The sequence below is a fragment of the Taudactylus pleione genome, unplaced genomic scaffold (assembly GCF_031769625.1).
Source record: "Taudactylus pleione unplaced genomic scaffold, aTauple2 ptg000685l, whole genome shotgun sequence".
Taxonomy (NCBI): domain Eukaryota; kingdom Metazoa; phylum Chordata; class Amphibia; order Anura; family Myobatrachidae; genus Taudactylus; species Taudactylus pleione.
Window position 1 is genome coordinate 5222906 of NW_028285087.1, and position 12744 is coordinate 5235649.

The 12744-nt window shown below is 50.7% G+C and overlaps 1 protein-coding gene across 2 annotated transcripts in view; it reads right to left on the reverse strand.

Annotated features, from left to right (window-relative positions):
- USP5 (ubiquitin specific peptidase 5) overlaps positions 1–12744 on the reverse strand; it is a 48174-nt gene that overhangs the window by 7172 nt on the left and 28258 nt on the right. Inside the window, exons 11-15 of one of the 2 annotated variants that reach the window (XM_088456060.1) lie at positions 11077–11202; positions 10752–10905; positions 10501–10675; positions 2347–2435; positions 702–893 (exon numbers count right to left, since the gene is read on the reverse strand). In XM_088456060.1, the coding sequence (XP_088312186.1) occupies positions 702–893; positions 2347–2435; positions 10501–10675; positions 10752–10905; positions 11077–11202 (736 nt within the window). The remainder of the gene's footprint in view (positions 1–701; positions 894–2346; positions 2436–10500; positions 10676–10751; positions 10906–11076; positions 11203–12744) is intronic. The other variant, XM_088456061.1, reaches the window with a different exon arrangement.

Sequence of the window (12744 nt, forward strand, 5' to 3'; positions counted from 1 at the left end):
CCTCTATTTTTCAGCAAAGTTCAAGTTGGATGAAGAGACTGAATCTAGTTTATTAACTGAGGAGACTAACCACATTAAGCTAAATGCACAGGTTCTCAAACTCGGTCCTCGGGACCCCAAACAGTGCATGTTTTCCAGGTCTCCTCATAGAACCACAAGTGAAGCAATTATCTCCAACTGTGGATCTTTTAAAATGTAGTCAGTGAGTAATGAATACACCTGTGCACCTGCTGGGTGACCTGGTAAACGTGACCTGTGTGGGGTCCTGAGGACGGAGTTTGAGAACCACAGAGCTAATGAGTCGGATGGTGGCACTAGCTCCTAGTAAATGTACAGGCTGCGAATTTGCACACCACCATCCATGAAAAAGTCTTTCAGCGATGATCTATAATAGGATATGGTACTGTACATAAATCTCAAAGCTGAAAAATAAAAAGTATAACAAGCGAATCAATATTAAAATGAGCGTCTATAATGATTATACCATGATACAATGGTGGAGGAAGAAACAGTCACAGATTAGAGGGACTATAACTGGCTTTGGGAAGGGGCAGCTGGGCCTGTATACAGTCGCTGTTAGGACAGAGGGGGAGGATGCTACACTGTTATTGGGGATGAACCTGGTCACATGCACGGGCCGGAGGATTACCCCGGGCGATAACACAGCAGTCACATGTCCCACAAGAGGCAGAAACACTAACATGTCGGAGAGGAGAAGTGAGGGGAGCAGAACGAGTCGTCATCATCGTTGCCATAGAAACCAAGGCTACCTTTGGGCTCGTCTGGGGTCACCAATGGGGGGGCAACATCTGGAAGTTCTTCCTCACCCCCCTGCAGCCCCCCACCCCGAAACTGGGATAGGTCCAGCTCTTCTGGGACATCAATAGATACATCTAAAGTGATAAGAGGAGAGGGTTGTATCAGTTGTGCATATAGATGATGGAATCACATGTGAAGCATGACAGTAAAACGCGTAACTCAGTGTCGGTCATGATGGAGCGGCGGGTGTCAGACAGGTAGAGAGGGGGCAGTATCTGACAGAGCGGAGGGCGGGATGGGAGCGGAGAATGAAGTGACTCAACATATGCCAGGGCCAATAACCTTAGTCCATATATTAATGAAAGATCGCTGTCATGCGCAGTGGGCTTTTCTTCTTCACCATAGGGGACACATGGACTAACCTATACCCCAGCGTAGTCCCTGTATCCCCTATGGAGTTCAAAGATAAGGACTTAACAGGTAAGACATAAGTCTCTCTTTTTTTTTTTTTTTACATTTCCAGCAATCCCTTTGCCTGAGGCTGCACTGTGAAACAGACCATGGTCGGTCCCTAAGGCAGTCCTTGGCTCACACTTGGTTCCTCCCAGTATAAGCTGGACACATAGGGGACGGGTCCAAGCGTTAGTCAGGTGCTGGTTTCAATCCATCTTAGACCTTTCTGGAATTGAAATGATTCTGTCAAACACAGAATCCAAGATGTCTCCCTCATGGTCTGACAGCTATTGGTGCCCTCATTAGGGTTTAGGCAGGCTTCTACTGTGGTACTCTCCCATAATGGCCCTGACTGCAGTTCTCAGCCCTGGAGGGGAAAGGTCCAGCTAGAGGCCTTCAAAACTTCCTGAAAAGCTCTGAGACGCGCTGGATGAGGGACCTGCCCGAGGCAGCTTCCGAGATGTAAACAGGAAGTGTCTGAGATAAGTGAAAAGCCAAGGATGGCGCTATAGCCTAAACCATTACCATCACCGGTGGCCCCGACTGCAGATGGTAAAAGTGGTTCCATTTGAAAATTAATTCCCGACATGTTTAAAATGAATTTTTGTCCCTGATACAATTCAACAAAAATACAACTGAATGAAAACCTTAACTTCATATAACATCTACAGATGTACATAAGTCAGTGTTACGCTCTCTGCCTTTGTGCACTGGAAACTGCTAGAATTATTAGTCAGAAAGCGCACGGTCAGGTGCTACTTATACATTCTACCCTTTGGGAGCAGGCGGTGGGGTATCCATGGTGGTGGAGTAACCATGGCGACATAACTGGTATGGAACCTCTCCGATATTGGGCAGCAACCCAAATGAGAACATAAAATCACGCTCATCAGTAACCATTTGTGGTCTGGTAGACAAAATTATTATTTAAATTTCACAGTTTAAACACATTGCCAGAAGTTGAACAGAACCTTTCATTAATAATTCCGACCATATAAGGCTGTTATCCGCAACTATAGCGCTGTATGGAGGATATCATGATACGAACGCATTACATACAATGACACAAAACTGCAGGTAACAATGGTCCTGCCAAAATGAGTTTACAGAGACGGATCTTCCCTCCGTCCTTACCAAGTTTCTTCGGAACCCAGTCCAGGCCGAAAGTGAATTTCTTTATCTGGATGACCAGGTAATCGGGGAATGAGGCGAATCGGGAGGTCCTGTGAGGAGAGACCAAGGCCACACAGATCAGCAGATCTAGTTGGGTAGGTGGGAGCATGGCTACTATTACATCTGGACTTCAGGTCAAAGGTCACATTTTCAATATGTAGAACAAACATAAAATGTACATACAGTGGGGCAAAAAAGTATTTGGACAGCCACCGATTGTGTTGCACTTTAAAAGACGAGAGAGGTCTGTAATTTCCATCATAGGTACACTTTAACTGTGAGAGAATTAGAACAAAAAATTCCGGAAATCACATTGTATGATTTTTAAACAATTTACTTGTATATTCTTGCGGAAAATAAATATTTGGACAATCAAAAAGTTTAACTCAATACTTTGCAAAGTAACCTCGGTTGGCAATTACAGAGGTCAAACGTTTCCTGTAGTTCTTGACCAGGTTTGCGCACACTGCAGCAGGTATTTTGGCCCACTCTTCAATGCAGATCTTCTCTAGATGTGTCATGTTTTGGGGCTATTGCCGGGCAACACGGACTTTCAACTCCCTCCACAGATTTTCTACTGGGTTGAGGTCTGGAGACTGGCTAGGCCAATCCAGGACCTTGAAATGCTTCTTACGGAGCCACTCCTTAGTTGCCCGGGCGGTGTGTTTGGGGTCATTGTTATGCTGGAAGACCCAGCCACGTTGCATCTTCAAAGCGCTTACTGAGGGAAGGAGGTTTTTCCCCAAAATGTCACGATACATGGCCCCATTCATCCTCTCCATAATACGGATCAGTCGTCCTGTCCCCTTTGCAGAAGAGCATCCCCAAAGCATGATGTTTCCAATCCCATGCTTCACAGTGGGTATGGTGTTTTTGGGATGCCACTCATCATTCTTCTCCCTCCAAACACGGCGTGTGGAGTTTATACCAAAAAGCTCTATTTTGGTCTCATCGGACCACATGACATTCTCCCAATCCTCATATGGATCATCCAGATGGTCACGGGCAAACTTTAGACGGGCCTGGACATGTGCTGGCTTAAGCAGGGGGACCTTTCGGGCGGTGCAGGATTTGAATCCATGACAACGTTGACTTCACATCCAACGACTTCACAGTTGAAGTGTACCTATGAGGGAAATTACAGACCTCTCTCATCTTTTAGAGTGCAACAACTTGCACAATCGGTGGCTGCCCAAATACTTTTTTGGCCCCACTGTATATTGTGCACAGAGCCCATCATCCCCTGATATACGGAGCCAATTAACTATATGTGAAGTGAAAGAATGATGTAACTTGTGTTCCTGAGCTGGTGACGGGGATTGGGCAGTGGCAGCAATACATTGTGTAAGTCACACTGGGCAGATAAAAGCTAATTCTTCATTGGCTGCTGTGGCTCAGTGATAACTCTGCACATAAATGCACTATTAGCAAATAGATCCTTATAGTCAGCAATTCAATTGTTTTCTTAGTTGCGCTAATTAGTGGGCACTCAATGTAGCAATTCAATTGTTTTGGGCCCCCATTAATTACAGAGTGCTCATCTTGCCCCATTAAACTAGGTTTAGCCACGTAAAAACAAGAGATATGGTAAGAACTTACCTTTGTTATCTCTGTTTCTACGAAGTCCATAGGGTCCACAGGGTTGACCTTGGGGTATAGCTGGATCTGGATCCATGGGCACCACGCAGTTAAAGCTTTAGCTGCTCCCAGGATGCACTTGGGTCCGTCCTCCTCTATACCCCGCCCCCGGCCACAGCACCTCAGTTGGTAAGCAGCCAAGGCCGGAGGAGGAGACTAAACAGAGAGAAGGAAGACTGGAACACACAAGAAACCATACTCACAGAAATGGGAGACGGAAAACCGGTGACCAGCCACACAGCCCATTTGAAGCCAGGTGCGTCAGGGCGGGCGCCCTGTGGACCCTATGGACTTCGTAGAAACAGAGATAACAAAGGTAAGTTCTTACCATATCTCTTGTTTTCTACTTCAGGGTCCATAGGGGGTCCACAGGGTTGACCTTGGGGATGTCCCAAAGCAGTACAACTAAGGGCGGGGACGCTCCTGTGCTGAAAGGAGTACCCGGCGCCCAAAGGATGCATCCTGAGAGGCAAAGGTGTCAAACGCATAGAACCTCAAAAACGTTTGAATTGAAGACCAAGTGGCAGAAGCGCCACGTCTAGCAGCCCAAGAGGGACCCACAGAACGAGTGGAATGAGCCTTAACAGAGGCTGGCACAGGTAAGCCCTCCTGTGCATAAGCCTCACAAATAACGGAACGAAGCCAACGGGCTAACGTTTGTTTGTTGGCAGGCCAACCCCTCTTGTGAAAACCAAAGAGGATAAACAAGGAATCAGACTTCCTAACCGAAGCCGTCCGGTCTACATAAATTCTAAGCGCCCGGACAACATCTAAGGAAGTCTCACCAGCTGAAAGATCAGGGGACTGAAAAGCTGGCACAACAAGTTCCTGATTAATATGGAACTTCGAGACCACTTTGGGCAAAAACTCAGGACGAGTGCGGAGCACCGCTCTGTCCTGGTGAAAAATCAGGAAAGGAGGGCGACAGGAAAGCGCCCCCAATTCAGACACCCTCCTGGCCGAAGCAATTGCCAGGAGAAAAACCGTCTTAAATGTCAGCCACTTGAGCTCCACCGCCTCAAGAGGCTCAAACGGAGGACCCTGCAGGACCCGTAGCACCACCGCCAAGTCCCAAGGAGCCACAGGAGGCACAAAGGGAGGCTGGATCCTGAGAACACCTTGGAAAAAGGTGTGAACGTCTGGTAGTATTGCAATCCGCCGTTGAAACCACACGGACAAGGCGGACACATGAACCTTCAGAGATGCAAGGCGTAAGCCGAGATCCAATCCTGACTGAAGAAATTCCAAGATCCTAGAAACTCGGAACACCTGAGGATCATAATGTCTGGACTCACACCACTGAAAGTAAGTGTGCCACACTCTGTGATAAATCCGTGCTGAAGCAGGCTTGCGTGCCCTGAGCATGGTACCAATAACCGAACTGGAGAAGCCCCGAGACCTCAAGACGGCTGTCTCAAGAGCCACGCCGTCAAAGACAGCCGACCCAGATCCGGGTAAAGGCAGGGCCCCTGAGACAACAGGTCCCGACGCTGAGGAAGAAGGTACGGAGCGTCGATGGAGAGGCTCCTCAGATCGGAGTACCAAGGACGTCTGGGCCACGCCGGAGCTACCAGCACGAGCATGCCGCCGTCCTGCTTGAATTTCCGCAGAACCCGAGGAAGCAGGGATATCGGAGGAAACAGATACGCCAGGTGAAACGTCCATTTCACCGACAGCGCGTCCACCAGACTTGCACCTGCGTCTCTTGTCCATGACCCGTAAACGGGCAACTTGTGATTGTGACGGGAGGCCATCAAGTCCAGCTCCGGCAGTCCCCACCTGTCCACGAGTAGCTGAAACACCTCTGGGTGAAGCGACCATTCCCCGGGATGCACGTCGTGACGGCTGAGGAAGTCCGCCTCCCAATTGAGGACTCCGGGGATGAAGACCGCCGAGATCGCTGGAATGTGACCCTCCGCCCAAGTCAGGATACGAGACACCTCCGACATCGCTGCCTGACTGCGAGTTCCGCCTTGGTGATTGATATACGCCACCGTGGTGGCGTTGTCGGACTGCACCTGTACCGCCCTTCCGTGAAGAGCGGGGCCGGACGACTGCAGGGCCCTGTATACTGCCCGCAGTTCCAGGATGTTGATGGGGAGAAGTGCTTCTTCCGCTGACCAACGACCCTGAAGCGACAAAGAGCCGGTCACTGCCCCCCAACCCCGGAGACTGGCATCCGTCGTGAGCAGGACCCAGTCCGGGATCCAAAATGGGCGCCCCTCGACCAGATGAGCTGTCTGAAGCCACCAAGCCAAAGATAGCCGAACGTCCGGAGACAACACCAGCACCTGAGAGCGGATCCGGTGAGGTAACCCGTTCCATTCTGATAGAATCAGCCCCTGCAGAGGCCGGGAATGGAACTGGGCAAATTCCACCATGTCGAATGTCGACACCATGGACCCCAGAACTCTCATAGCCGAATGGACCGACAGGCGGCAACGGCTCAGGCAACTGCGTATCCGCAGCTGTAGGGAGGCGACCTTCTCCGGAGTCAGGAAGATCCTTTGCTGACGCGAATCCAGCAGGGCTCCCAAATGAACCATCCGCTGTGATGGAATCAGGGAGGACTTTTTCCAATTTATCAACCACCCGTGTGCTTGCAGACAAGCGATCGTCAGGTGGAGATGTTGAAGCAGTACCTCCGGGGAGCTCGCCAGCAACAGGAGGTCGTCCAGGTACGGCAGCAGCCGTACATTCTGGTTCCGAAGATGTGCGGCCATGACCGCCATAATCTTCGTGAACACCCTCGGTGCCGTGGAGAGACCAAAGGGTAGTGCCCGGAACTGATAGTGGTGTTGAAGGATAGCGAACCTCAGATACCGCTGGTGTGAAGATGCTATCGGAACATGGAGGTAGGCGTCCTGGATGTCCAGGGACACCATGTAATCCCCCGGTTCCATCGCCAGAATGATGGAACGTAACGTTTCCATCCTGAACTTGGGAACTCTGAGGAATTTGTTCAGAGACTTCAAGTTGAGGATAGGGCGATGAGAACCATTGGGTTTCTGCACCAGAAACAGAGACGAATAATACCCCGTCCCTCGTTGTGATAGAGGAACGGGAACAATGACCCCTGCTTTCAGCAAGGACTCTATAGCCTCCTGAACCTGTAACGCCTTGGTCTTGTCCTGAGAAGGACGACTTGTGCAGAAAAACTGGTGGGGTGGTCTGTGCCGAAAAGACAGGGCGTACCCCTGGGAGACCACTTCTCGAACCCAGGCATCCGTGGTGGTATTGTGCCAGCACTGGGCAAATAGAAGAAGTCGGCCTCCCACTCTGAGGTCCCCCAGAGGGAGGCCCGTCCCATCAGGCCGCAGGTTTATCTTCCTGCTTGGAAGAAGGGCGCCGAGCACTCCAGGCTTGCTTCTTGGGTTTAGAGGCCGTCTTACTCGCAGACTGTCTCGGGAAGGACTGACCTTTCGCCTTACCCTGAACCCGAAAGGAACGAAAAGCCGAACTCCGAACCTTAGCAGGCAGTGCCGCCGAAGGGAGGAAGGCCGACTTGGATTTAGCCAGGGTGTCCACTATTTTGTCCAAGTCCGGACCAAATAGTAATTCCCCATTGAAAGGTAAGGCCTCCAGACCTTTCTTTGAATCAGAGTCCGCTCTCCAGGACCGCAACCATAAGGATCGGCGGGCAGACACCGCTGCAGCAGATACCCGCGAAGTCAGCAGACTAGCATCTAAAGAAGCTTCTCCAATATAAGAAGCAGCGTCCCTCATTTGTCCCAACAACGCCCGCTGGACATCCGGAGCGTCGTCCGGGAAGGTATCTTCCAATGCATTGGCCCACCCCTCAATGGCCTTGGCCACCCAGGAGATGGCCATGGACGGTCGGGCCACCGCCCCGGAGAGGGAGTAAATAGACTTTAAGCAAGTCTCAACTTTCCTGTCCGTGGGATCCTTCAGCGAGGATATCGACGGTAATGGTAAGGTGGCGCCCCGAGTTAAACGGGTGACATGGGAATCCACCGCCGGTGGAGTTTCCCATTTTTTACAATGTGCCTCAGGGAAGGGGTAATTAGAAGCCAACCGCTTCTGAGGAAGGAATCTCTTACTGGGCGCCTGCCAAGCTACCGCCATATGATCCGTCAACTGATCCGACAGGGGAAACACCGCAGAAGCCACCTTAGTTTTTTTGAAACTAGGAAACTTCGACTTAGGAACCGGTGCCTCATCCTCTATAAGAAGAATAGCTCGCACCGCCCTAACTAGTGCTTGCACATTAATGGACGACTTGGTATCCATTTCCTGGACCGAGGCGTCCGAGTCAGTGTCATCAGGGACCTCCCCAACATCTGAGGAACCCTCTGAGTCCGATACCTGAGCAGCCCGTGTCATGAGTGGGCGTTTTGAAATCCTAGAAGGCATGTCAGTCTGCAACATTGACTGAAAAGCCGAGGAAGCGGCCGCCAAATTTTGCACGGAGTTGGAGAGCACATCCACCCAGGGTGGAGGAGTCACCATAGGGGCCTGAAAAGGTACCACAGGCTGCTGCGGCACAGGGGAAGCCTGTATATACATAGGCAACCCCGCATAGGGACCCACCGACTGAGACCCAGGAGGACTCCGCAATAACTGCGGGACACCCGGGGAATGGGGGATGGTCGGCTGGGGCAACGACCTAGTAGGGAGAGCAGTCGGGACCGACAGACGGTCCGCAATAGACACCAGCACTTGAGAAAACATCGCCCACGGTGGTTCCTGCGCCAGAGAAGGTCTGGATGGGCCAGGAGCCACCTGGCATCGACTACACAGGCCATCCTGTGACAAATCCTCCCTATCTACTCCTGCAGAACAGCGTCCGCAGGAGGCCAACACCGGAGCCACTGAGTGCTCAATCTCCTCGTCCGACATGACAAAATATATTATATAGTCAAAAAATATATCTGGCAACAGGGCAGAAGAAAACGCACTCACCGGTGTGCTAAACAACAGCCCACAATACGGCACTGTGTAGCACACAACTGTATGTGACGGACCTCACAAATACGTGATCTATATAAGTGAGGTCAGTAGAAACACCCCTCCCCCACACACCTGTAGGGCTTGTAGGAGAAGTAAAGGGATAGGTATAAGCTGACAGTAAGCGGAAAATAAGCACAGACAGGCAGCACTAGCAAAAGTCACATACCATGCAGGAAGATATACTCACTGCACCTTTCCACTACAATCAACCTGCCCAGATTCAGTGTCTGGGAGGGCTATAGTGCTGTGTACGCTGTCCTTAATCAGGGGAGAGGTACACAGGGGGACCGGTCCGCGTGCTCCCTGAAGATCTGCGCTGCCACTGTGAGAAAATGGCCGCTGGAGACCTCAGAGGAGGAGTGGCCGAGTAGCTGCAGCTCAGCGACGCCAGACTCCGTGCTGAAAGGCGCGCTGAGCTGAGGGGAGGAGCCGCTGACAGGGAAGGCTTCCTCCCCTGGCTAGCATATTAACCCCAGGGCTTGCCGGCATCCCGCTTGCCATATATCCCTGGTGGTCTAGTGGTCCCACGGGTTATTCCTCCTCAGAGGTGGAGCCCGCCGCCACCGCTAGCGGCCCCCGGTCTGTCCCCTAGGACCGGGGGCAAAGGACTGCATCTGCAGGCAAAACCCGCGAGCCGCCGCTAATCAGCGACTCGCGGCTTACCTTGTCCCCGGCGACTCCGGCAGCAGTCCAGGGAGGGACCCAGAGTCCGGCTAGTACGGACTCTGGCCTCCCGCCGCGATCCCCAGTGCAGTACTGGCGTCGCGGCGCCAGCGGGGAAGGAGAGCGGCAGCATGGGCGTCTGCATAGACAGCCCGTCGCTGCCACACTAGAGCCTCTGTTTTAAAATAAAAATCTAACAGGTTCTTTTTTTTTTTTTTTTTAAATAAAAATAGAAAGCTTTTGTGGGCTGCTCCTGCAGCCCCCCTGCGCAGGTGACCCGACTCCGGCCGGGCACCAACTCAAGCTGAGGTGCTGTGGCCGGGGTATAGAGGAGGACGGACCCAAGTGCATCCTGGGAGCAGCTAAAGCTTTAACTGCGTGGTGCCCATGGATCCAGATCCAGCTATACCCCAAGGTCAACCCTGTGGACCCCCTATGGACCCTGAAGTAGAAATAGCTAAAACCATTGAAGTCCTTTTAATTAATCTTTTTGACCTATACTACTACTATATGAGTCATACCAAAGTTGTATTTTCATAAAGTTAAAAAAACAAAAAACAAACACATTTAAATGCATATTTAAAAATACACAAGTGCTTCTCTTCTTCAGGGTTCATAGGGGGTCCACAGGGTTGACCTTCCTTTCCTTGTACAAACTACACCGCTCAGTCACTGACTACAGTTTAAATAGAATGGTACTGCATCGCCAACTGGTGGTCATATTTGGTAATACAGTCAATAATTCATGACTTGAAGAGATAGACAGCAGTGGTAATTCCTACAATTAGCTAGTGTGCATATTGATTAAAAAAACAGGACAATAGCCTTCTTCGCTCTCCTTACTTGAGTGCGCTAGATTTGGCCTGCAGGGCGGCGCTCCAGAACTCATCGAGCTGCTCAGGGGCAGCGAAGGCCTCCAAACAGCATGTGAATGGTATCCGGGCTCGGACTAGCTCAGGAGGGGGTCTGTGATCTTGCTCTGCTTGTAATCGGGCCTGCTCATATGCGGACAGCTCCTCTGTAATTACAAGGACAGGTAAACCAAGTGCGGCACAGCACGTCTTACTTCTATAACCCTGCAACCTCCTACTGACCTTTATTTAACGCTGCCTCCATGGGCACGGGGAGCTGCAGGATATACTCCACCCTCTGTGTGTACTTCACCTTCTGAGAAACCAGACACTTAATCTTTTCCTCCACCAGAAACCTGAAAACTTCGTTAGGATTGGACGAGCTGCGGCAGTTCCTCTGTGGAAACAGAAGTAGGTTTCAGCCTCTGCCACGAGCGTTGGGGCACCAGCGTAAACCCCATCACAGCCAAAAACATCACACAATGCAGGCAAAACAAACGCACAACTGCCACAAACACAGGACAGCCTGCAAGCACCGGGCCCATCATCTCTGCCGCACAGGCCTTACCTCCACCATATTTATGAAGTGCAGAAAGAACTCCTGGGCGTCTTGCTGCCGGTTAGTAGAAAACTCGGGATGTCCTTTCCCAACCAGTGATTTAAACATACGTGGTGCAATCCCATCCTGCATTCCCTGCAGAAAAACATGGCAGTGTATATGGTAATATCCGCACAGGGGGAACACACACATGACGTATTGGGGCACATGACATATTGGGGCACATGTCTGACTGCAGACTCCAGATGCTTCTAGGCTTATCTTGCAACACTTAGCCCTGGGGGGAAGGGGGGAGTTCTGGGATAGGGGTCACATATTTCCCAGTTATCCATGATGTTTTTCAAGAATCAATTTAATTTTTATGGCAGCAATGACATTCACGTGGACATGGTTCATACATCATTTAAATTCGCCTCTACGATTGTTAAGATATTTATCCATGTCTGTGAGAAGCTACAAGGTAGGGCCCTGGACAGTATTGTTGCCCTCGAGGGGACTTCTGCCCTTACCAATTATTTTGCTGAAAACATGCAAGTGAGTAAATCTATGGCAAATTGCTGGGACAAACTGGAAGCAGTTATCATGGTCCCTGTTCTCTATATGTACATAGTCTCCATTCTAGAACCCTGCACCTGTCACAACCCGTGCGGTGCCTTTTCCCTGCCTGGGCTGTCACTCTCTGGTGCTTCTAGCACACACTGGTCCATAAAACAAGAGATATGGTAAGAACTTACCTTTGTTATCTCTGTTTCTACGAAGTCCATAGGGTCCACAGGGTTGACCTTGGGGTATAACTGGATCTGGATCCACGGGCATGAAGGATGTATCCTGAGAGGCAAAGGTGTCAAACGCATAGAACCTCAAAAACGTCTGAATGGAATACCAGGTGGCTGCCTTACATAGCTGAACAGCAGAGGCGCCACGTCTAGCAGCCCAAGAGGGACCCACAGAACGAGTGGAATGAGCCTTAACAGAGGCTGGCACAAGTAAACCCTCTTGTGCATAAGCCTCACAAATAACAGAACAAAGTCAACGGGTTAACGTTTGTTTGTTGGCAGGCCAACCCCTCCTGTGAAAACCAAAGAGGACAAACAATGATTCCGACTTCCTAACAGAAGCAGTAGTAGTAGTCCGGTCCACATAAATTCTGAGAGCACGGACTACATCCAAGGAAGCCTCACCAGCAGAAAGATCAGGTGACTGAAAAGCTGGCACACAAAGTTCCTGTTTGATGTGGAACTTCGAAACCACTTTAGGTAAAAACTCAGGACGAGTGCGAAGCACTGCTATGTCCTGGTGAAAAATCAGAAAAGGGGGACGACAGGAAAGCGCCCCCAATTCTGACACCCTCCTGGCAGAAGCAATTGCCAGGAGAAAAACGGTCTTAAACGTTAACCACTTGAGTTCCACCGACTCAAGAGGCACAATAGGAGGACCCTGCAGGACCCTAAGAACCACAGCCAAGTCCCAAGGAGCCACAGGTGGCACGAAGGGAGGCTGGATTCGGAGAACACCTTGGGAAAAAGTGTGAACATCTGGCAGTGTAGCGATCCTTTGTTGGAACCACACGGACAGCGCGGACACATGTACCTTCAGGGAGGCAGGCGTAAGCCTAGGTCCAAACCTGATTGAAGAAATTCCAAGATCCTAGAAACTCAGCACACCTGAGGATCATAG